The following is a 22531-nucleotide window of genomic DNA, read 5'->3' as shown; positions in this document are numbered from 1 at the left end:
CCTTCCTCGGCTCCCTGGATCCTCGCGAGTGCCTGGTCCTGAGCGGGGACTTTAACACCGTCCTCGAGGAGCGGGACCGCTCGGGGACCGAGCAGAGCCCGGCCGCCGCGGACGCCCTCAGGGAGATCGTCGCCCATCACTCCCTGGTGGACGTCTGGCGCGACCACCACCCAGACGACGCCTCCACGTACACCTATGTCCGGGTGGGAGCCCATCGGTCGTGCCACTCCCGGTTGGACCGCATCTATCTGTCCCGGTTCCATCTCTCACGGGCCCAGTCCTCCAGCGTCCGGCCGGCCCCTTTTTCGGACCACCACCTCGTCACCGTGACGGCCTCTCTATGCGCGGAGAGGCCGGGGCCGGCCTATTGGCACTTCAACAACAGCTTGCTGGAGGATGGGGGCTTCGTGGCGTCCTTCCGGGAGTTCTGGCTCGCCTGGCGAGGACAGCGGCGCGCCTTTCCCTCGGCGCGGCAGTGGTGGGACGTGGGGAAGGTGCGCGCCCGGCTCTTCTGCCGTGACTACACCCGGGGCGCCAGCCGACGGAGGGATGCGGCGATAGGGCAGTTGGAGCGGGAGGTCTTAGAGCTGGAGAGGCGTCTGGCCGCCAGCCCCGAGGACCCATCCCTTTGCGGAGCGTGCCGGGAGAAGCGGGAGGAGCTCCGGGTCCTCGAAGACCATCGGGCCCGGGGCGCCTTTGTTCGATCCCGCATCCGCCTCCTTCGGGAGATGGATCGCGGCTCCCGCTTCTTCTACGCCCTGGAGAAACGGAGGGGGGCCAAGAAGCACGTCACCTGCCTCCTGGTGGAGGACGGCTCCCCCCTCACGGATCCGGCGGAGATGTGCGAGAGGGCCCGGACCTTCTACGCGCGCCTTTTCTCCCCGGATCCGACCGATCCTGCCGCTTGCAGAGTGCTCTGGGACGGGCTCCCGACGGTCAGCGCGGGTGACCGGGACCGGCTAGAGCTGCCTCTCACTCTGGCCGAGTTCTCGGAAGCCCTCCGTCGCATGCCCACCAATAAATCCCCGGGCATGGACGGGCTGACCGTGGAGTTCTACCGCGTGTTCTGGGACGTCCTCGGCCCAGACCTAGTCACCGTCTGGGCCGAGTCCTTGCGGAGCGGGGTCCTCCCTCTCTCGTGCAGGCGAGCCGTGCTCGCTTTATTGCCGAAGAGGGGGGACCTCCGCGATTTACGGAATTGGCGTCCCATCTCGCTCCTCAGTACGGACTATAAAATTGTTGCAAAGGCCATTTTGATTCGGCTAGGGTCCGTGCTGGAGGACGTGATCCACCCAGACCAGACCTACACCGTCCCGGGCCGTACCATCTTCGATAACCTGTATCTGGTCCGGGATCTCTTGGAGCTTGGGTTCAGGGATGGTCTGTCGTTCGCCCTCCTGTCCCTGGATCAGGAGAAGGCGTTCGACAGGGTGGACCACGGGTATCTCCTGGGCACTCTGCAGGCGTTAGGCTTCAGACCCCAGTTTGTGGGTTTTCTCCAGGTGCTGTACGCTTCCGCAGAGTGTCTGGTCAGGCTCAACTGGACCCTGACCGAGCCGGTCAGCTTCGGGCGGGGAGTGCGGCAGGGGTGCCCCCTCTCGGGCCAGCTGTACGCCCTGGCGATCGAGCCCTTCCTCTGTCTCCTCCGCAGGAGGTTGACGGGGTTGGTGCTTCGGGAGCCGGAGCTGCGGCTGGTCCTGTCGGCGTACGCCGACGATGTGCTCCTCGTGGTCCAGGACCCGGGCGACTTGGCGCGGGTGGAGGCCTGCCAAGCCGTGTACTCGGCCTCCTCCGCCCGGGTCAACTGGGTCAAGAGCTCTGGCCTGGTGGTCGGGGACGGGTGGCAGGCGAGCTCCCTCCCACCCGCGCTTCAGGCCATCCGGTGGAGCGCGGGTCCGCTGCTCTATCTCGGCGTTTACCTTTCTGCCACGCATCCCTCTCCGCCGGAGAACTGGCAAGGTTTGCAGGGCAGGGTGGCGGAGCAGCTCCGGAAATGGACAGGACTCCTCCGGTGCCTTTCCCTCCGAGGGAGGGCACTGGTGCTCAATCAACTGGTCCTGTCCATGCTCTGGTACCGCTCAACACCCTGGTCCCGGCCCGGTGTTCCTGACCGACCTCCGGAGGGTGGTGCTGGAGTTCTTTTGGCCAGGACTGCACTGGGTCCCTGCAGGGTACTCCACCTGCCCCTGGAGGAGGGAGGGCAGGGCCTGAAGTGCCTCCGCACTCAGGTCCACGTCTTCCGCCTCTAGGCACTGCAGAGGCTCCTTTATGGTGCGGGTAGTCCGGCATGGAGAGCCCTGGCGCACGCCTTCCTGCGCCGCTTCCGAGGGCTCCGATACGACCGGCAGCTCCTTTATCTCGACCCGAGGGGCCTTCCGCGAGACCTCTCCGGGCTGCCGGTCTTCTACCAGGACCTCCTCCGGACCTGGAAGCTGTTCTATGCGACCAGGTCCGTGGCGGCCACCGAGGGAGCAGACCTCCTCGCGGAGCCCCTGCTACACAACCCCCAGCTCCGTGTGCAGGTGGCGGAGTCCCCCACGGTGCGCCAGATGTTGGTCCTGGCAGAAGCTACCAGGGTCGGAGACCTCCTGGACTACGACCGGGGAGACTGGCTGGATCCTGACGCTCGCTCGGCGGATGGGGCTCTCAGACCTTGTACTCCCGGCGCGTACTACAGGAGGTGAAGGCCGCTTGCCGGCCGCTGCTCGGCTTACCTCGACCGGGTCCTGCGTGAGGGCACCCCGCCCACCCCACCCGAGCCCTCCGGACCTCTTCATCGGGCCCCTGCCCGTGGACCCGACCGGCCCCCTGCCCCTTCTCTGCCAGCCGGCTGCACGATCTGCAGCCGGTCCGTTTCAAACCGCGCCAAGGAAACAACTCTACGCTCGTGCTCCATACCGTTCACTTCCTCACCTCGTGTCCCGCCCGACACCAAGTGGCGGGACCTCTTGCCACCTGTGGAGGGTGAGGAGCGGTGGGCCAGCCTGTACTCCACCCTGGTCCCGAGGCCCGCCGGGGATATCAGCTGGCGGCTCCTTCATGGGGCCGTGAGCACGGGCGTGTACTTGGCGCGGTTCACCCCTGTCCCGGATACCTGCCCCTTCTGCGGCGTGAGGGAGACCCTGGCGCATGTTTACCTAGAGTGCGCCAGGTTGCAGCCCCTATACCGGCTCCTCACCGACATTCTGTTACGTTTCTGGCTGCACTTTTCCCCTCACCTCCTTATCCATGCACTCCCTATCCGTGGCCCCACAAAGTCGCGGGACCTCCTGGTCAACCTCCTCCTTGCCCTGGCTAAAAAGGCCATCCACGCGACCAGGGAGAGGAGGTTGGCCGACGGAGACTCCTGCGACTGTGGGGCTTGTTTCCGATCCCTCGTCCGCTCACGTCTCCGGGCGGAGTTCCTCTGGGCAGCGTCCGCTGGCTCCCTTGACGCCTTCGAGGAGCAGTGGGCGCTGTCCGGGGTTCTCTGCTCGGTGTCCCCATCAGGCTCCCTCCTTATGACCCTTTGACCTCACTCCTGTCCCTGTTCTTTTATTAGTTGTCCCCCGCACTTAGTGGGTTTCCGTGGCCCTGTGGATCCTCCCCTTAGGCTGGGGGGGGATCCGTTAGCATGGGGCGGGCTTCCGCCCGCCCCCTCTCCCGGATAACCCAATAGTACATGGACTCTCTCCAATTTCTCCACATCTTTCTTGAAATGCGGTGCCCAGAACTGGACACAATACTCCAGCTGGGGCCTAAGCAGTGCAGAGTAGAGCGGAAGAATGACTTCTCGTGTCTTGCTCACAACACACCTGTTAATGCATCCCAGAATCACATTTGCTTTTTTTGCAACAGCATCACACTGTTGACTTATATTTAGCTTGTGGTCCACTATAACCCCTAGATCCGTTTCTGCCGTACTCCTCCCTAGACAGTCTCTTCCCATTCTGTATGTGTGAAACTGATTGTTCCTTCCTAAGTGGAGCACTTTGCATTTGTCTTCGTTAAACTTCATCCTGTTTACCTCAGACCATTTCTCCAATTTGTCCAGATCATTTTGAATTATCACCTTGTCTTCCACAGCAGTTGCAATCCCTCCCAGTTTGGTATCATCTGCAAACTTAATAAGCGTACTTTCTATGCCAACATCTAAGTTGTTGATGAAGATATTGAACAGAGCCGGTCCCAAAACAGACCCCGAGGGAACCCTACTTGTATTACTTTTCCAGCAGGATTGGGAACCATTAATAACTACTCTCTGAGTATGGTTATCCAGCCAGTTATGCACCCATCTTATAGTAGCCCCATCTAAATTGTATTTGCCTAGTTTATCGATAAGAATATGTGAGACTGTACCAAATGCCTTACTAAAGTTTAGGTATACCACATCCACCACTTCTCCCTTATCCACAAGACTAGTTATCCTATCAAAGAAAGCTATCAGATTGGTTTGACACAACTTGTTCTTTACAAATCCATGCTGGCTATTCCCTATCACCTTACCACCTTCCAAGTGTTTGCAGATGATTTCCTTAATTACCTGCTCCATTATCTTCCCTGGCACAGAAGTTAAACTAACTGGTCTGTAGTTTCCTGGGTTGTTTTTATTTCCCTTTTTATAGATGGGCACTATATTTGCCCTTTTCCAGTCTTCTGGAATCTCTCCCGTCTCCCATGATTTTCCAAAGATAATAGCTAGAGGCTCAGATACCTCCTCTATTAGCTCCTTTAGTATTCTAGGATGCATTTCATCAGGCCCTGGTGACTTGCAGGCATCTGACTTTTCTAAGTGATTTTTAACTTGTTCTTTTTTTATTTTATCTTCTAAACCTACCCCCTTCCCATAAGCATTCACTATGTTAGTCATTCCTTCAGACTTCTCGGTGAAGACCGAAACAAAGAAGTCATTAAGCATCTCTGCCATTTCCAAATTTCCTGTTACCGTTTCTCCCTCGTCATTGAGCAGTGGGCCTATCCTGTCCTTGGTCTTCCTCTTGCTTCTAACGTATTGATAAAAAATCTTCTTGTTTCCCTTTATTCTCATAGCTAATTTGAGCTCATTTTGTGCCTTTGCCTTTCTAATCTTGCGCCTGCATTCCTGTGTTGTTCGCCTATATTCATCCTTTGTAATCTATCCTAGTTTCCATTTTTTATATGACTCCTTTTTATTTTTTAGATCATGCAAGATCTCATGGGTAAGCCAAGGTGGTCTTTTGCCACATTTTCTATCTTTCCTACCCAGCGGAATAGCTTGCTTTTGGGCCCTTAATAGTGTCCCTTTGAAAAACTGCCAACTCTCCTCAGTCGTTTTTCCCCTCAGTCTTGATTCCCATGGGACCTTACCTATCAGCTCTCTGAGCTTACCAAAATCCGCCTTCCTGAAATTCATTGTCTCTATTTTGCTGTATTCCCTTCTACCCTTCCTTAGAATTGCAAATTCTATGATTTCATGATCACTTTCACCCAATGTGACAAAGTTCCTCCTCTACCTTGGTGGATCCTGCGCTTATTGGCAGATTTGCTCACCTCAGTGATCTTCCCCACAGTCTGGGTCAACTTCTCCTGTGTCTGATCAGGCGTTGGGAGGTTTGGGGGGGACCCGGGCCCGCCCTCTACTCCAGGATCCAGCCCAGGGCCCTGTGGATTGCAGCTGTCTATAGTGCCTCCTGTAACAGCTGCATGACAGCTACAACTCCCTGGGCTACTTCGCCATGGCCTCCTCCCAATACCTTCTTTATCCTCACCACAGGACCTTCCTCCTGGTGTCTGATAATGCTTGTACTCCTTAGTCCTCCAGCAGCAGCACCCTCTTACTCTCAGCTCCTTGCGCTTCTTGCTCCCAGCTCCTCACACGCACTTCCTCTCCTCTGGCTCCCCTCTCCCTGACTGGAGTGAGTTTCTTTTTAAACCCAGGTGCCCTGATTAGCCTGCCTTGATTGGCTGCAGGTGTTCTAATCAGCCTGTCTGCCTTAATTGGTTCTAGCAGGTTCCTGATTACTCTAGTGCAGCCCCTGCTCTGATCACTCAGGGAACAGAAAACTACTCAGCCAGTGACCAGTATATTTGCCCTCTACCAGACTCCTGTACCCCACTGGCCTGGGTCTGTCACATATCCCTCCCCCCTGCTCAACACCAAGGGGTTGGGCAGCTTGGGATGCCAGACAGTGCACACGTGACAAGCCATTGGCATTACTGTGATGGCTCCCTGCTCTGTGTTGCACACGGAACTGGACAGGTTGGAGGGATAAGAACCACCTGGTCACCCTTGTGTTCTTCTTCTTGTTCCGCTACATCCATTGAAGAGGGGCATGGTCGGTCACGAGGACAAATCTGCGCCCGAGCAAGTAGTAGCGCAATGCTTCCATGACCCATTTTACGGCGAGGCACTCTCTCTCCACCACTGCATATTTTTGTTCCCTCAGAAGGAGTTTCCTACAGAGGTAGAGAATTGGGTGTTCCTCCTCCCCAACCATCTGTGATAGAATGGCCCCCAACCCTACTTCCGATGCATTTGTCTGCAGGATAAATTCCTTGGTGAAATCAGGGGCTATCAGTACGGGGTTACTGCAGAGGGCAGTCCGTAGGTCTGTGAATGCTTCCTCTGCTGCATCCGACCATCTCACCAGATCAGGTCCACGGGCTTTCACCAGGTCTGTCAGGGGGCTTGCCCTTGTGGCAAAATGGGGGATAAATCGTCGGTAATACCCCACTACACCTAGGAATGCCCGAACTTGTTTCTTGCGATGTGGTCGGGGCCAATTTTGGATGGCCTCCAACTAGTTCACTTGGGGTTTTACCAGACCTTTTCCCACAATGTAGCCAAGATATTTGGCCTCTGTAAACCCTACAGCGCATTTGGCAGGGTTTGCTGTAAGGCAGCTCACCTGAAGGTATCAAGGACTGCCTCCACCTTCTCTAGGTGGGTTTCCCAGTCTGGGGTATGAATGACCACATCGTCCAAGTAGGCAGCAGCATAACTGTTATGCGGGTGTAATAGCTTGTCCATGAGGCACTGGAAAGCAGTGGTTTCCCCAGGAATTGAAATTACAGGGGAGGGTGTCAGGACCAATGAGATATGTAAAAGAGATATGAATAAAGTAAATGTTTTGTTAGGATTATGCAAATTTAACATAAGAATAATGCAAGTTACATCAAAACACATAACAGGTCTAGATTTCTAAAAAATATATACATTTAAAAAAAAAGTATTTAATTTAAATTGACTTTTGAAAAGTAAGCCATCATGGGATAAGAGGGAAGATCCTCTCATGGATCAGTAACTGGTTAAAAGATGGGAAACAAAGGGTAGGAATAAATTATCAATTTTCAGAATGGAGAGCGATAAATAGTGGTATCCCCGAGGGGTCGGTAGTGGGACCAGTGCTGTTCAACATATTCATAAATGATCTGGAAAAATGGGTAAACAGTGAGGTGGCAAAATTTGTAGATGATACCAAACTATTCAAGATAGGTAAGTCCCAGGCAGACTGTGAAGTGTTACAAAGGGATCTCATAAAACTGGGTGACTGGGCAACAAAAATGGCAGATGAAATTTAATGTTGATAAATGCAAAGTAATGTACATTGGAAAACAATCTCAACTATACATACAAAATGAAGTAGTCTGAATTAGCTGTTAACACTCCAGAAAGATCTTGCAGTCATTGTGGATAGTTCTCTGAAAACATCCACTCAGTGTGCAGCGGCAGTCAGTGATTCCCAACATTGCTTTTTTAAAAAGAACAGGAGCACTTGTGGCACCTTAGAGACTAACAAATTTATTTGAGCATAAGCTTTCGTGGGCTACAGTCCACTTCAATGGATGTAGCCCACGAAAGCTTATGTTCTTTTTGCAATACAGACTAACACGGCTGCTCCTCTGAAACCTTTGCTTTTTTAAGAAAGGGATAGATAATAAGACAGAAAATATCATATTGCCTCTATATAAATCCATGGCACATGTACACCTTGAATACTGTGTGCAGATCTGGTTACCCTATCCCCAAAAAAACATACTGGAAATGCAAAAAGTACAGAGATGGGCAACTAAAATGATTAGGGGTATGAAACAGGAGAAGAAATTAAAATGACTGGGAATTTTCAGCTTAGAAAAGAGACGACTAAGGGGGGATATGCTAAAGGTCTATAAAATCTTGACTGATGTGAAGAAAGTGAATAAAGTAAATGTTTTGTTAGGATAATCCAAATTTAACATAAGGAAAATGCAAGTTACACCAAAACACATAACAGATCTAGATTTCTAAAAAAAAAAAAATTAAAAAAAATGTATTTAATTTAAATTGACTTTTGAAAAGTAAGCCATCATGGGGTAAGAGGGAAGATCCTCTCATGGATCAGTAACTGGTTAAAAGATGGGAAACAAAGGGTAGGAATAAATTATCAATTTTCAGAATGGAGAGCGATAAATAGTGGTATCCTTGAGGGGTCAGTACTGGGACCAGTCCTATTCAACATATTCATCTGGAAAAATGGGTAAACAGTGAGGTGGCAAAATTTGCAGATGATACAAAACTATTCAAGATAGTTAAGTCCCAGGCAGACTGCGAAGATCTACAAAGGGATCTCACAAAACTGGGTGACTGGGCAACAAAATGGCAAATTAAATTCATTGCTGATAAATGCAAAGTAATGCACATTGGAAAGCAATCTCAACTATACATACAAAATGATGGCATCTGAATTAGCTGTTAACACTCAAGGAAGAGATCTTGGAGTCATTGTGGATAGATCTCTGAAAACATCCACTCCATCTGCAGCAACAGTCACAAAAGCAAACAATGTTGGGAATCATTAAGAAAGGGATAGATAATAAGACAGAAAATATCATATTGCCTCTGTATAAATCCATGGTACGTGCACACCTTGAATAGTGTGTGTAGATCTGGTCACCCATCCTAAAAATATATATATTGGAATTGGAAAAGGTACAGAGATGGGCAACTAAAATGATGAGGGGTATGAAAAAGGAGGAGAGATTAAAGAGATTCAGCTTAGAAAAGAGATGACTAAGGGGGATATGATAGAGGTCTACAAAATCTTGACTGGTGCGAAGAAAGTGAATAAGGAAATTTTATTTAATCCTTCACATAACACAAGAACTAGCAGTCACCCAATGAAATTAATAGGCAGCAGGTTTTAAAAAAACAAAAGGAAGTATTTCTTCACACAATATAAAGTTAACCCAGGGAACTCTTTGCCAGGGGATGTTGTGAAGACCAAAACTATAACAGGATTTAAAAAAGAACTAGATAAATTCCTGGAGAACAGGTCCATCTGTGGCTATTAGCCAGGATGGGAGGGATGCAATGCCATGCTCTGAGTGTCCCTAGCCTGTTTGCCAGAAGCTGGGAATGGGCAACAGGGGATAGATCACTTGATGATTCCTGTTCTGTTCATTCCCTCTGAAGCACCTGGCCTTGACCACTGTTGTAAGACAGGGTACTGGGCTATATGGACCATGGGTCTGACCCAGTATGACCATTCTTATGTATAAATTAATTATAATAAAAATGTTTAGTACAGAAACTCCCCAACATAATGACCTCTCAAGATAGCAACAATGTGAGATAACAACCTTGGCAAATACTGCATTTTAAAAATCTTGGCCTACTGGGAAACATATTTATATAAGTTTCCATTCCCAGTCACAAATCTAGCATTCTGGAGCAAAGTGACTAAAATATAGTCCAACAAACAAATGTTTATTTAACATGCCCCTCACTTTTCCCTCCACCGCACTCCACTCACCGGTGTTGTCCTTGGTCAGTGGGGACTCAGGCCTTGGCTACACTTGCAAATTTGCAGCGTTGCAGCAGGGTGTGAAAACACACCCTCTCCAGCGCTGCAAATTGCGGCGCTGCAAAGCGCCAGTGTGGTCAAAGCACCAGCACTGGGAGCGCGGCTCCCAGCGCTGTCCGTTATTCCCCACAGGGAGGTGGAGTACGGACAGCGCTGGGAGAGCTCTCTCCCAGTGCTGGCGCTTTGACTACACTTAGCGCTTCAAAGCGCTGCCGCGGCAGCGCTTTGAAGTGCAAGTGTAGCCATAGCCTCAGAGTTCAGAGGTGCTTTCACGTGAGTACACCTTCCAGGTGGGGGACAAAAAGGCACAGTTTGCTCTGGTCACGGCTGTTCGTTGTGCCATGGTTCACTCCACCATTCTGTTGCCAATGGCCCTGCACAGTCACCTTCTGCTGTCACCTACCACTGTGACCTCTGCGAGTTGGTCTCTTGAGGTTCCACCAGCTCTCAGTGATTTCAGCTGAGCTCTCAGTGCGGGAACCTTGCTGCTAGTGCAGTCTGGGCTGTCTCTTACACAAAAACACTGTACCCACAGGAACACTGTCCCCACAACAGGACTAAGCACTCAGACCTGATTGTCAGCGATTTCAGCTGCAGTGGTCACTTAACAGAACAAAAGACTATCTATGGAGCCTAATCAGCTCTGTCTTTAAACAGTGGAGAGGGACAGGTCCCCACCCTCTCTCTTGATGCCTTCAAATCATCACAGACTAAGTACAGTTCTACTGCCCTTTACTCATACAATAAGAACAACATTTCATCCCCTCTTCCCCCACAGTCAAGTGGTTTGTAACCCAACCCCCGCCAAAATCTATCACTTGGACAACACAGCTCTGTTTGTTGGATACCTAGGTAGATTAGGTGTGAATGTAAATATAATCTGGCCCTGAAGCCTTAGCCCCCAGCTCATCACTAGCTGTCAGGGAGAACTCATTTAGACTTTGCTTACAACTCATCATTTGAAATTATTAGGTTGGCCAACATCAACTAAATGAATGCACTGACATCATAAAAAACAGCTGTATAAGGAAGCAAGGAAGATAGTCTATGTTCATACTTTTCAAATATATTATACGTTTTCAGATACACATATTTTATCAGCAAAGAATCCTGTGGCACCTTATAGACTAACAGACGTTTTGCAGCATGAGCTTTCGTGGGTGAATACCCACTTCTTCGGATGCAAGTAGTGGAAATTTCCAGGGGCAGGTATATATATGCAAGCAAGAAGCAAGCTAGAGATAACGAGGTTAGTTCAATCAGGGAGGATGAGGCCCTGTTTTAGCAGTAGAGGTGTGAAAATCAAGGGCTAGTCTACACTTACCAGCCGGGTCGACGCGGTGAGTTCGACTTCTCGGAGTTCGAACTATCACATCTAATCTGGACGCGATAGTTCGAACTCCGGAAGCGCCGGGGTCGACTCCGGTACTCCACCACTGCAAACGGCGGTGGCGGAGTCGACCTTGGAGCCGCGGACTTCGATTCCGCGGCGTCTGGACGGGTGAGTAGTTCGAACTAGGGTACTTCGAATTCAGCTACGCTATTCACGTAGCTGAATTTGCGTACCCTAGTTCGACCCCGCTTCTTAGCCCTGGTCTACACTAAGCTCGGGGGTCGAACTAGGGTACGCGAATTCAGCTACGTGAATAACGTAGCTGAATTCGAACTACCCTAGTTCGAAAACTTACCCGTCCAGACGGCGGGGAAGCGAACTCCGCGGCTCTAAGGTCAACTCCGGCAACTCCTCCTGCCGCGGTGGAGTACCGGAGTTCGAACTAGCACTTCCGGGGTTCGAACTATCGCGTCTAGATCAGACGCGATAGTTCGAACTCCGAGCAGTCGAACTCGCCGCGTCGACCGTCCCGGTAAGTGTAAACGTGGCCTTAGTGTGGACCAGCCCCAAGGGAGGAGAAACTGGTTCTGTAGTTGGCTAGCCATTCACAGCCTCATCCTCCCTGATTGAACTAACCTCGTTATCTCTAGCTTGCTTCTTGTTGCATATATATACCTGCCCCTGGAAATTTCCACTACTTGCATCCGAAGAAGTGGGTATTCACCCACGAAAGCTCATGCTGGAAAACGTCTGTTAGTCTATAAGGTGCCACAGGATTCTTTGCTGCTTTTACAGATCCAGACTAACACGGCTACCCCTCTGATACTTGACATATTTTATCATACACTGTATAAGCTTTTAAAGTGTGTATTAATGTTTCAGTTTAAATTCAGATTTCCAAACAGTCACTAAATTGGTATGTAACTAGCTCACAAAACTTGGGGGGGTGTTGGGAAAATTCAGGGGGGGTGTACACCCCCCCGGCGGGGTGTAGGGAAATCACTGCTGGAAAGTAGCTGGGGCCCCATGTAGTCCAAAAGGGAGGACAGTATATTGAAAAAGACCCTCTGGTGTAGAGAACACAGTCTTTTCCTTTGTGTCTTCTGCAAGGGGAATCTGCCAGTACCCCTTTGTCAAGTCTAGGGTAGTCAAGTACCAGGCATTCCCCAGACGGTCCACTAGCTCATCTATGCGAGGTATGGGGTACGCGTCGAACTGGGATACTTCATTTAGTCGCCGGAAGTCATTGCAAAACCTTGTGGTGCCATCAGGTTTGGGCACCAGCACGATTGGGCTGGACCACTGACTGTGGGATTCTTCAATGATCCTCAACTGCAGCATTTTTTTTACTTCTGCTTTTATTTCCTCTCTTTTGGCCGCTGGCACCCGATAGGGCCTCTTTGTTATTCTGGCCCCAGGGTTAGTGACGATGTGGTGATATGTCTCGGTTGTTCGACCTGGTTTTGTTGAGAACACATCTTGGTTCCGGAAGATCATCTCAGACACCTCATTCTTCTGGTCTGGTGTTAAATCGGGAGACACTCTCATCTGTTTGGAAGGCTTGTTTTCCTGGGTTAGGTCTTTTTGGATAGTTATGCACGCCTCTTGTGCATGCCAGGGTTTCAGAAGGTTGATGTGATAAATCTGTTCTTGTTTTCGGCGTCCTGGCTGCCGCACCTTGTAGGTTACTTCCCTCACGGGTTCAACCACCTCATAGGGCCCCTGCCATTGGGCCAGAAGCTTGCTTTCTGCCATGGGTACCAACACCATCACCCGATCCCCTGGTTAGAACTGTCAGACTTTTCCCTGGCGATTGTAATAGGTTCTCTGGGCCTCCTGTGCCTTTTCCAAATGTTCCCGTACAATAGGGGTGACCCGGGCTATCCGGTCTCGCATCTGTATTACATGTTCTATATATTTCTCCCCTCATTGGGTTCCTCTTCTCAAATCTCTTTGGCAATGTCTAGTATGCCACAGGGGTGACGTCTGTATAATAACTCGAATGGGGAAAACCCAGTTGAGGCCTGAGGTACCTCCCGGATAGTGAACATAAGGTAGGGCAGTAGGGTGTTCCAATCCTTCCCGTCCCAACTTACCACCTTCCTTATCATAGCCTTGAGGGTTTGGTTAAACCTTTCTACCAACCCATCAGTCTGCGGATGATAAACTGAAGTTCTCAGGGTATTATATAGAGCAGCATACAGAGGTCCTTCATTAGCTCTGACATAAATGGGGTTCCTTGGTCTGTTAATATCTCCTTTGGTAGCCCCACTCAGGCAAAGATCCCCACCAGCTCTTTGGCTATTGTTTTAGAGGCTGTGTTCCACAGGGGGACGGCTTCTGGGTAGCGAGTAGCATAGTCCAAAACAACAAATATATATTGGTGGCCCCGAGCCGTCTTCTCCAGGGGTCCCACTAGGTCCATGGCTATTTGCTCAAAGGCGACCTCTATAATGGGAAGAGGTACTAAAGGTGCCCTCAGGTGGGAACGGGGACTTTGCAGCTGACACTCCGGGCAGGATGCACAGTACCTCCGCACTTCTTCATGTGCGTCCGGCTCCAGCCAGAAGAACCGTCGTAGGACTTGTGCCAGGGTCTTCTCTACCCCCAAGTGCCCCCCAAAAAGATGACTATGAGCAAGACTTAATACAGCGTTCTGGTGTTTTTGAGGTACTAAGATCTGCTGTACCTTCTGCACCTGTACTGGTGCAACCCGGTATAAGAGATTCTTCTTCATTAAGAAGTAGGGTCCTGGTCCCTGGGTTTTCCCTTCCACGGGGACCCCATCTATTTCAGTCACCTCCTTCCTAATGTTGTCGTACCTTGGGTCTTCAGCCTGGTCCCGTCCAAAATTTCCTCTTCCAGGGCTAATCTGCCAAAGATCTAGGGGCCCAGTCTCTTGCCTCTACTGGTTCAGAGGCGTTAGGGTGGTGGTCAGACTAAGGTGCTTCTCCCTCCTGGGTGGCCTTCTTTTCAGCTGCTCGTGTCCGCCTACCTACGAGAGCGACCCTCTGGCTTTGGGCCAGTATTCGGGTTCCCAAGGCCTTAGCTGCTCTCCTTTCCCTTTTTGACTTTCTACCCTGTTTGGGAATGGAAAATAAATCTGGGGATATTTCAGAGAAAACTGAGGGTTGACAGTCTACTGTGGATGCCTCACTAACTTCAGGGTTCCCCTCTTTCTCCAATCTTCCTACTGGGAGTAAGTCTCCACACCCTGGGAAGTCCCTCCCTATGAGCACCGGGTATGGGAGTTTAGGGACTACACCTGCTGCTACCTCAGTAGTGTTCCCCTGAATCTCTATTTTTACTGGGATGGTGGGGTAATAACCAACTGTCCCATGGACGCATATTATCCCCGTATGCTTAGCCCGCAGCAGCTGACTAAACTTCACAAGCTTCCCCGAGACAAGCATGATAGCACTCACCGAATCAACCAGTGCTATGGTCATTAACCCATTTAGCTTTACTGGTCTGGTGTACATATGTGGGGTTAGTGAGACCCCCACAAGGTGGATTAGGGAGCATAGGTCTGCCCAGTTCCCCAGGTTACACTGCATAGGCTCCTCAGCATTGGGACACTGTGCAGCTACATGTCCCCACTCCCCGCAGGCATAACATCTGTATGGGGCCTTAGGCATTCCCCGGTCTCTTGGTTTGGGCAGTCTAACATCACTATCCTCTTCTCCCTCAGTGCTCCGACTCTTTGTGGCTTCTGGTGGGCCTTCAGCTCCTCTCTTTTTCCTCCTGTGATCCCCTGGTTGCCCAGTCACCCGAGCGCTAGGGCTTGGTGCTGCTAGTTTAACCCGGGGTGCCTCTTCCTTAACTGGTCAGGTCAGCTCCCTCGCTGTCCTTCTCCTCTCTACCAGTGTGACAACCTCATCATAGGTGGAGGGTTCGTTCTGGCTTACCCAAGCACGAAGGTCTGGCGGTAGCCCCCTCATGTATCAGTCGATGACCAGAACCTCTAGTATCTCTTCCGGACTCCGGGTTTCCATTTTCAACCTCTTCCGTTCGCAACCTCGGCCAGTGAGAGCCACGATCGGCCAAACCTGTGGACATGGCAGGTAAACAAACTGGCCCGGATGGCCCAGGGCTTTCCCTGAACAAGCGGTGGCTCTAGATTGATAACCACTGGACTAGATGACCTCTCAAGGTCTCTTCCAGTCCTATGATTCTCTGATTCTATGATTAGTGGCTGTAAACTCACCCTTCAATTAACATAATTACAATAAGTTATCCACATGCCAGCACCCTCAGACAAGAGACGTTTTGAGCCAAGTGGCAAGAAGTTGCTACAACTGGTGAGTCCTGGCAACAGTTGTATTTTGTGAGGGAAGTAATCAAAGCCTTTGGGTGAAAAATTAGACATGTGAATGCTTCCTGGGAGGGTAGGGGTAATTAGGGGCAGAGGAGTGGAGGAACAGGGGGAGAGGGGTTTGGGATGGCAGGGTGTTATGGGCAGGGGATAAATATGGATGGGTGGTAGAAGAAGAGGGAGATGTGGGGGTTCAGGTGAGGGAGCACCCCTCAGATCTGTCAGTGTACCGCAATCCCCTGCACTCCCAATCCCCAGTACCCCACAGATCTTCCAAAGCACACCATCCTTCCAGCACCTATCAGTGGGTTCCAACTCTCTGCATCCCAGCTCTGCCTAAGCACCCCAGTCATGCTACACCCCAGCTGCCTGCACCCCACAGCTGGGCCAAGCCATCCAAGCCTGCACCCCAACCCCCCTTGACCACCCAGATATGCCAAGAGGGGTCACTGATTATAGTGTCACAGCAGCGCCATTATAGGTTAGGTTGTGTCACAATTTCTGTTTTCTAATTCCTCTCAAATGGACATGCTCGGTCAGATCCCTTTGAGATTGGGTGTGCCCCAGGTGGGGGCTGAGGGGGTCAATGCCCCAAATTGGGGGTCATTTCAGAGAGGGGTTGCGGAGAGGCAATCCCCACCCAAATAAGCATCTTTTTCTAAAATAATCTAGATATTTTTCTTGTTTCAGTTTGTTTTTTGTTATTTGCACAGAGCTAATTATTGATGTGATATGAGTGAAAATGTTTTACCCAAGGTTGTGCATAGAATTTCCCATGATAATGTCAATAAAATCAATATGTTCCCATAAAATATTTAAATTGAATCAAATTGGCATTTTCCAGCAGAAGACTGTTCTGACCATCGATCTGTCAGATGCTTTCATGCTGCATGCCAATTTCTCACGCTGCTGGGCTCTTCGTATCAGTGATACATTGTGGCAGTGAGTTCCCCATGTTAACAGTTCAGTGCTGAGCAGAGGCACTGCTCAGAAGAGGGGAGCTGGGCTAGGCAGAAGAAGGATGAGGGGAGGAAGGAAATGGGGACCAGGGCTGGCCAATGGGGAGAAGGAGAGAATGGGCATTAGTTGAGGGGCTGTTCCCTGGGACAGGGGCCATGTCATGAAAGTGGAGCTGAGCAGAGGAGGACACTGCAGGGATCTCTGAGGAGACTGAGTCAGGAACTGTGGGTGAGGAATTGGCTCTGGGGCTTAGGAAGGGCTGAGAGGGTCTGTGGGGTGGAGGGTTGTTATAAGGCAGGGAGGGGGTTAGCGGCGGGGGGGTTGCTTGGTGGTCTGGGCTGTATGAGGCAGAGGGAGGAAGACACTCAGGGACTAGGGTAGGAGGGGTTCAGTGTGTAAGTCCATCTTCCTACTCCCCCACCATATGTGCCAGGTCTGGGGAAGTGCTGCCCGTCAGGGTAAGAAGAGGCACATGGGGAGTGGGAAATGACAACACCCTGAACACTCGGCTGGTATTCAGCTCAGAATAGATCATTTTGATGAACAGGCCACTTCACTGAGCCTCCGATTTGCTCTGCACTTATGGGGATGTTCTGGGGATGGATGTGAGGGGAGCCCAGACTGGCCAAGAAGGGCACACAATAAAGCTCCCGTCCAAAAAAACCATGGTGGTTCTGAAAAGAACCTTTCACTTTCCTCGTCATCCATACCCACTACTATCGACAGTGGCCACAAGGGCCACTGACTCCTCCCAACGTTTTTCTTTCTCTTCAAACAACTAAGGAATTAAATAGCCCAAAACGTCATTGAAACAGAATGAAGCTCTCCCCGTGATGGCTAGTGCCTATCCGGAAGGTCCAATTGAGCACAACTCAACCTTTTGAAAACCAGGACATATAGAATAAATGTAAATGCCCATGTAACCTTAACTCTGCCCTCGTTGTGTGCTGCCCCTCAACACCGGTAACACCCACACTCCGACTCTGCCTTGTCACTGTGCTGGAAAGGCGCCGCCTGTGCTTTCCCTGCACTCAAACACTGGGTCTGCTCCCCCCACAAAATACCACGTTTGTACAGTTTAACACCATCTGCTTTTACAGCACATTCACAGTAGCACACAAGAGACCACTTAGCCCTCTACTTTCCCATACCCGGCATTAAACCCACAGCCTGCTCTCATATCCCCCTTCACCATTGACAATCCCCAGGGCCCTGCCCCTGACACAGTTTACACAGTTCTACATTGAAACAATTAGACGGGACCCTCAAGGGACATGTGCACTTCTTCCCTTTGATCACGCACATGGGGGGCGCAGACCAGTGATGTGCTCCCAAAATCCTAAGAACTGGTTCCCTACTAGGTCCTTGGTGGCACTTCAGCGGTGGCGATGGCGTCTTCATGCGCTCCGGGTTTTTGGCGGTGGGTCCTTCACCCGGAGCGAATGAAGGACCCACCGCCGAAGTGCTGCTGAAGACCCGGTAGGGAACCGCACAGTGAGTTTTGTCCTTGCCTTTTGGGTGCCTCATGTGCCTGTCTCCCCCCACACCCATCCAACCCTAACCCATGTCCTGCCCCCGACTGCCCCCCTCAGAACCCACAACCCATCAACCCCCCTGCTTCTTGTTCCCTGACCACCCTCTCCCGAGACCCAGACCCAGACCCAGATCTTCTCATCTCACAAACAGACCACCCTTCAAATCTGCAAAAGCTAAGACAATAAATGTAACTTGAGTTTAATGCAGCTAATTCCCAGGGGCTATTGTCAGCTCCCAGGGGGGCAGAGTTAAGGTTGTGTGAACATGTATCTTCATTCTGTATTTCTTGGCTTTCCAACGTTTAAGTTTTGCTGTACAATTCTGGAAGGCTCTGAACTATCACTGGGCAGCCTTAACTCTGTTAACAAAGGTGGGTTGTTTCTTTTACCATTTATAGATGGATTGATCAATCAATTCTTATCTAATTTACAGTGGCGTAAAGGGAGTAACTCCACTGACTTCAGTGACTTTAGTCTAGATTATTCCCAGAGTAAACACAGCATTTTGTATAGAAAAGATTGCACATCACCTTCCTATGGAGACAACAATGTCATCATTTGATTATATCTTTAAGGAAACACAGAATGAAACCATGGTCATGGGAGAAAGCCAGACGTGTTCTTGGTGAATAATCTCCACCCAGTCAGTTTCTTCAAGGCACCTTTGATTGCCTTGTTCCTCACACTGTAAATGATGGGATTCATCATTGGAGGCACCACAGAATAAAGTACACCCACCACGAGAGCCTGCCCTGATGGAGAACTGGAGGCAGGGTTCATGTAAGCAAAAACAGAAGTACAAAGTAACAAGGAGACTACAGTGAGGTGAGGGAGGCAGGTGGAGAAGGCTTTATGCCGGCCTTGCCCAGAGGGGATTCTCAGCACCGTTTTGAAGATCTGAACATACGACACAATTATAAAACCAAAGCAGCTTATGCCTAAGAATACATTAAAGGATATAACCCCAGCTTCACCAAGGTACAGGTCGGAGCAGGCGAGCTTGAGGAGCTGGGGGATTTCACAGTAGAACTGACCCACCGTGTTGCCGCCACAGAAAGTTATTGCAAACGTGTTCCCAGTGTGCAGTGTAGAAAGGAGAACTCCAGTGATCCAGGCACTGGCTGCCATTTGGACACAAGCTCTCCTGTTCATTATAGTCTCGTAGTGCAGCGGCTTGCAGATGGCGATGTATCGGTCGTAGGCCATGATGGTGAGAAAACCAAAGTCAACCGCAGTGAAGAAGATGAAGAGAAAGACTTGGGTGACACATCCAACATAAGAAATCGACCTGGTGTTCAACAGAGAATTGGCCATGGACTTGGGGACAGTGAGGGAGATGGAGCCGAGGTCTAGGATGGACAGATTCATCAGGAAGAAGTACATGGGGGTGTGAAGGTGGGGTCGAGCACTACAAGGGTGATAACAAAGAGATTCCCTGTCAGGGCAACCAGGTAAATCCCTAGAAACAGCAGGAAGTGTAAAATCTGCAGCTCCCGAACCTCAGAGAATCCCAGGAGAAGGAACTCGGTCATGCTGGTTTGGTTGGACATTTTCCTCCTTAGGATGTCCTGGCTGCCTGGCGGCGGTGAGGGGAAGTGGGGGGAAGGACACAGACAAGGGTTAGGTCACCTCTGACAATCACACCACTAATGAGCTAGATTGTGCCCCCAGTGTCAATTGCCACACCTCCCTTGTGGTCAATGGATGGTGTCTGTTCCCACTAACTTGGCAATCTGCTCTGAGATGTGGCTTGATAAAATGTAGCATAAATATGGAATGAATTACAACCCAAAGCCCAACAATCTTAGGACCAGTGGCCATCCTATTGTGCCAGTGGAGAGCCGGGGAGCCCCCCGCGTTCAGATGAGTGTCAATTGTAGCCCTAGCTTGTAGTGTAGACAGAGCCTGAGAGGATTTGGCCTGTTTAGCCAAGCAAAACGCTGGCAGAGAGGGGATGTGATCGCTCCCTACACATAGATCGGGTGGGGGGGGGGGGAAACACCAGGCAGGGAGAAGAGCTACTGATGCTAAAGGATAATGCTGGTGTAACCCACACAACCCCTGGGTGGGGTGTTCTGTCCCATCTATTGGCACTGAGACCACTCAGAGAGAGATCATTGAGTCTACTCTACAGTCTGAGCTAACAGGCACATGGCTTTTAGCTCATGCAGGAGTGGCTCATGCACTAAGCTTCAGAGGCCCCAGGTTCGATCTCACCCACCAAAGATCTGTGTTACACTGGCCCAGGAACAAATGGGGATAAACTGGCCAGGAGTCAATTTGGGCTGGAGGTGGGAAGCAGGTTTGTTCCCACCAGAGGAGGGAGAGTCTGGGACAACCTCCCAGTAGGTGCAGCGGGGGGCAAACAACAGCCATACTTGTGTCTCGGTTAGGGAGGAGTTTGACTATGTGTCTGCTCTGAACACCTGTGTACAGCATTGGCGTTCAGCTGGCAGCAGTATGAGACAGAGGAGATGGGGCTAGAGCAGGAGATCTACGTTCTGTCCAATTGACCTTCTCTATGTCCTTGGGCAGGATCAAGATAGACGGCCTTTAGGTGGTTGGTTTGACTCTGATTCTGAGTTCGAGGTGCTAGTGTGTACAAAACACAATTTGCGGGCTTTGCTGCTTGTTCAGTTTTTACCTTCCTTTGAAACAGAAATAAACACGGTTCCAATAGAGCAAAAGGGTTTGAAATTGTGGCATTATTAAAGACATTAATGTTTCCCATCATTGTTTAAAGCTCAGTTTCCAGTTAGAGGTGGTCAGAGATGGTCTGGCCACTTATTTTTAAAAAATGGGATTTTCAGCTGAGCAGAAAATGTCCCACGAAAGCGTCTGCTGTTCTTGAAAAGAAAACTTTTGTTTATTTCTTCTTTTTTTGAAATTGAACCCCCCATTTTTCTTTCATTTTCTGCTTAACATTTTCAATTTATAGCAGGTTTTAGCTGAAAATAAATTAGTTTTTGGTTGCCAAATCCTGAAAACTTTTCTGATTTAGAGTTTCTGATGCAAACTCAAACTTTTGCACTTATTTTTTTTCTGACTGGATTTAGATGTGTGCCCTAAGTGATAGTAAAAGCCTTAAAGAATTCAAATTGCAGTTTATGTTTAGGGTCTTACATTAGCTCTATATTATTAATCCCCAAATATATTTCATTGAAATATTGAACTTTCTGTACTGGTCATTGCAGATTTTTGCCCCAACTTGTGATGCATTTGATCCTCCAACACCTGGATTCCTTGGTCATTATTTCTCCATTGTCCCTACCACAGAAGCATCCAGAAGCCAATGACGCAGCTACATAAGAGCACATTCACCCCTCACTCTGAGAATGAATGGACAGAATTTGACTGAAACCTGTTGCTCTCTGCAGCTGAGCTGTGTGTAGCTGACTTTGCGCTTCGCTGACATTAAAGGACTGACAGAGAAGGCTGTCTCTCCTTGTCTTTTTTCTAAGTCTTGCAGGGAATCACTCCCTGGAGCCCTGCACAGCTCAGAAGCAGAACTCCAGAGGCAAAATGGTGTGAATTCATGGAATTTCAAGCCAAAATGGAGCATTATGATCCTCTAGTCTCATCCCCTGAATAGCCTACCGGGTGCCCTGTCTCCAGCCCGGTTTCTGTGTTATCTGTGGGCCAGGATTCCAAAGGGGTTTGGGCACCTAAAGATGGAGACAGGTACCTACTGGGATTGATCAAAGCTAAATTTAGGTGGCTAAATCCCATGGATATTCAATGGGATTTAGGCACCTAACCGTCTTAGGTGCTACTGTAAATCCCATTTGGCATCTATCTCCAGCTTTAGGTACCTAAACCCCTTTGTAATCCTGGCCTTGTGTCTGTCTTATTAACTTAGCTGGGCTTCTCTGGAATTTCAGAAAATGAAGGCTGGGGTTTGCAAAGGAGCCTAAGGGAGTAAGGTGGAGCAGCATTGTATATCAGTGATGAGGTTGACTGTAAAGAAATAAGAAGTGATGGAATGGAAAAGACAGAGTCTGTCTGGGCAAAAATCACATTGGGGAAGAAAGCTACTAGAGCCTCCCCTGAGAGAGTGTTTGGGGTGTGCTACAGACTGCTGGGATCCGATCTGGATATGGATAGAGACCTCTTTAATGTTTTAAAGGAAGTAAACACTAATGAGAATTGTGTGATGATGGAGACTTTAACTTCCCAGATATAGACTGCAGGACAAGTGCTAGTAATAATAATAGGGCTCAGATTTTCCTGGATGTGATAGCTGATGGATTCCTTCACCAAGTAGTTAAAGAACCAACGAGGGGGGATGCCATTTTAGATTTGGTTTTGGTGAGGACCTCAAAGAAGAAATGGTTGTAGGGGACAACCTTGGTTTGAGTAATCATGAGCTAATACAGTTCAAACTAGATGGAAGGATAAACAAAAATAGATCTGTGACTAGTGTTTTGATTTCAAAAGGGCTAATGTTAAAGAATTAAGGAAATTAGTTAGGAATTGGATTGGACTGAAGAACTTGTGGATCTAAAGGTGGAGGAGGCCTGGAATTACTTCAAGTCAAAGTTGCAGAAACTATCAGAAGCCTGAATCCCAAAAAACGGGGGGGAAATTA

The 22531-nt window shown here is 49.8% G+C and overlaps 1 protein-coding gene across 1 annotated transcript; it reads right to left on the bottom strand.

The window, feature by feature from the left end:
- Positions 1-18540: 18540 nt before the first annotated feature.
- On the bottom strand, positions 18541-19326 carry LOC120393580 (olfactory receptor 14A16-like). The gene has a single exon (XM_039518211.1). The coding sequence runs from the start codon at positions 19324-19326 to the stop codon at positions 18541-18543; it is 786 nt and encodes a 261-aa protein (XP_039374145.1).
- Between the last annotated feature and the right edge of the window lie 3205 nt (positions 19327-22531).

This window comes from Mauremys reevesii, unplaced genomic scaffold (genome assembly GCF_016161935.1).
Source record: "Mauremys reevesii isolate NIE-2019 unplaced genomic scaffold, ASM1616193v1 Contig24, whole genome shotgun sequence".
Taxonomy (NCBI): Eukaryota; Metazoa; Chordata; order Testudines; family Geoemydidae; genus Mauremys; species Mauremys reevesii.
This window is presented reverse-complemented; position numbering and strand designations above follow the sequence as displayed.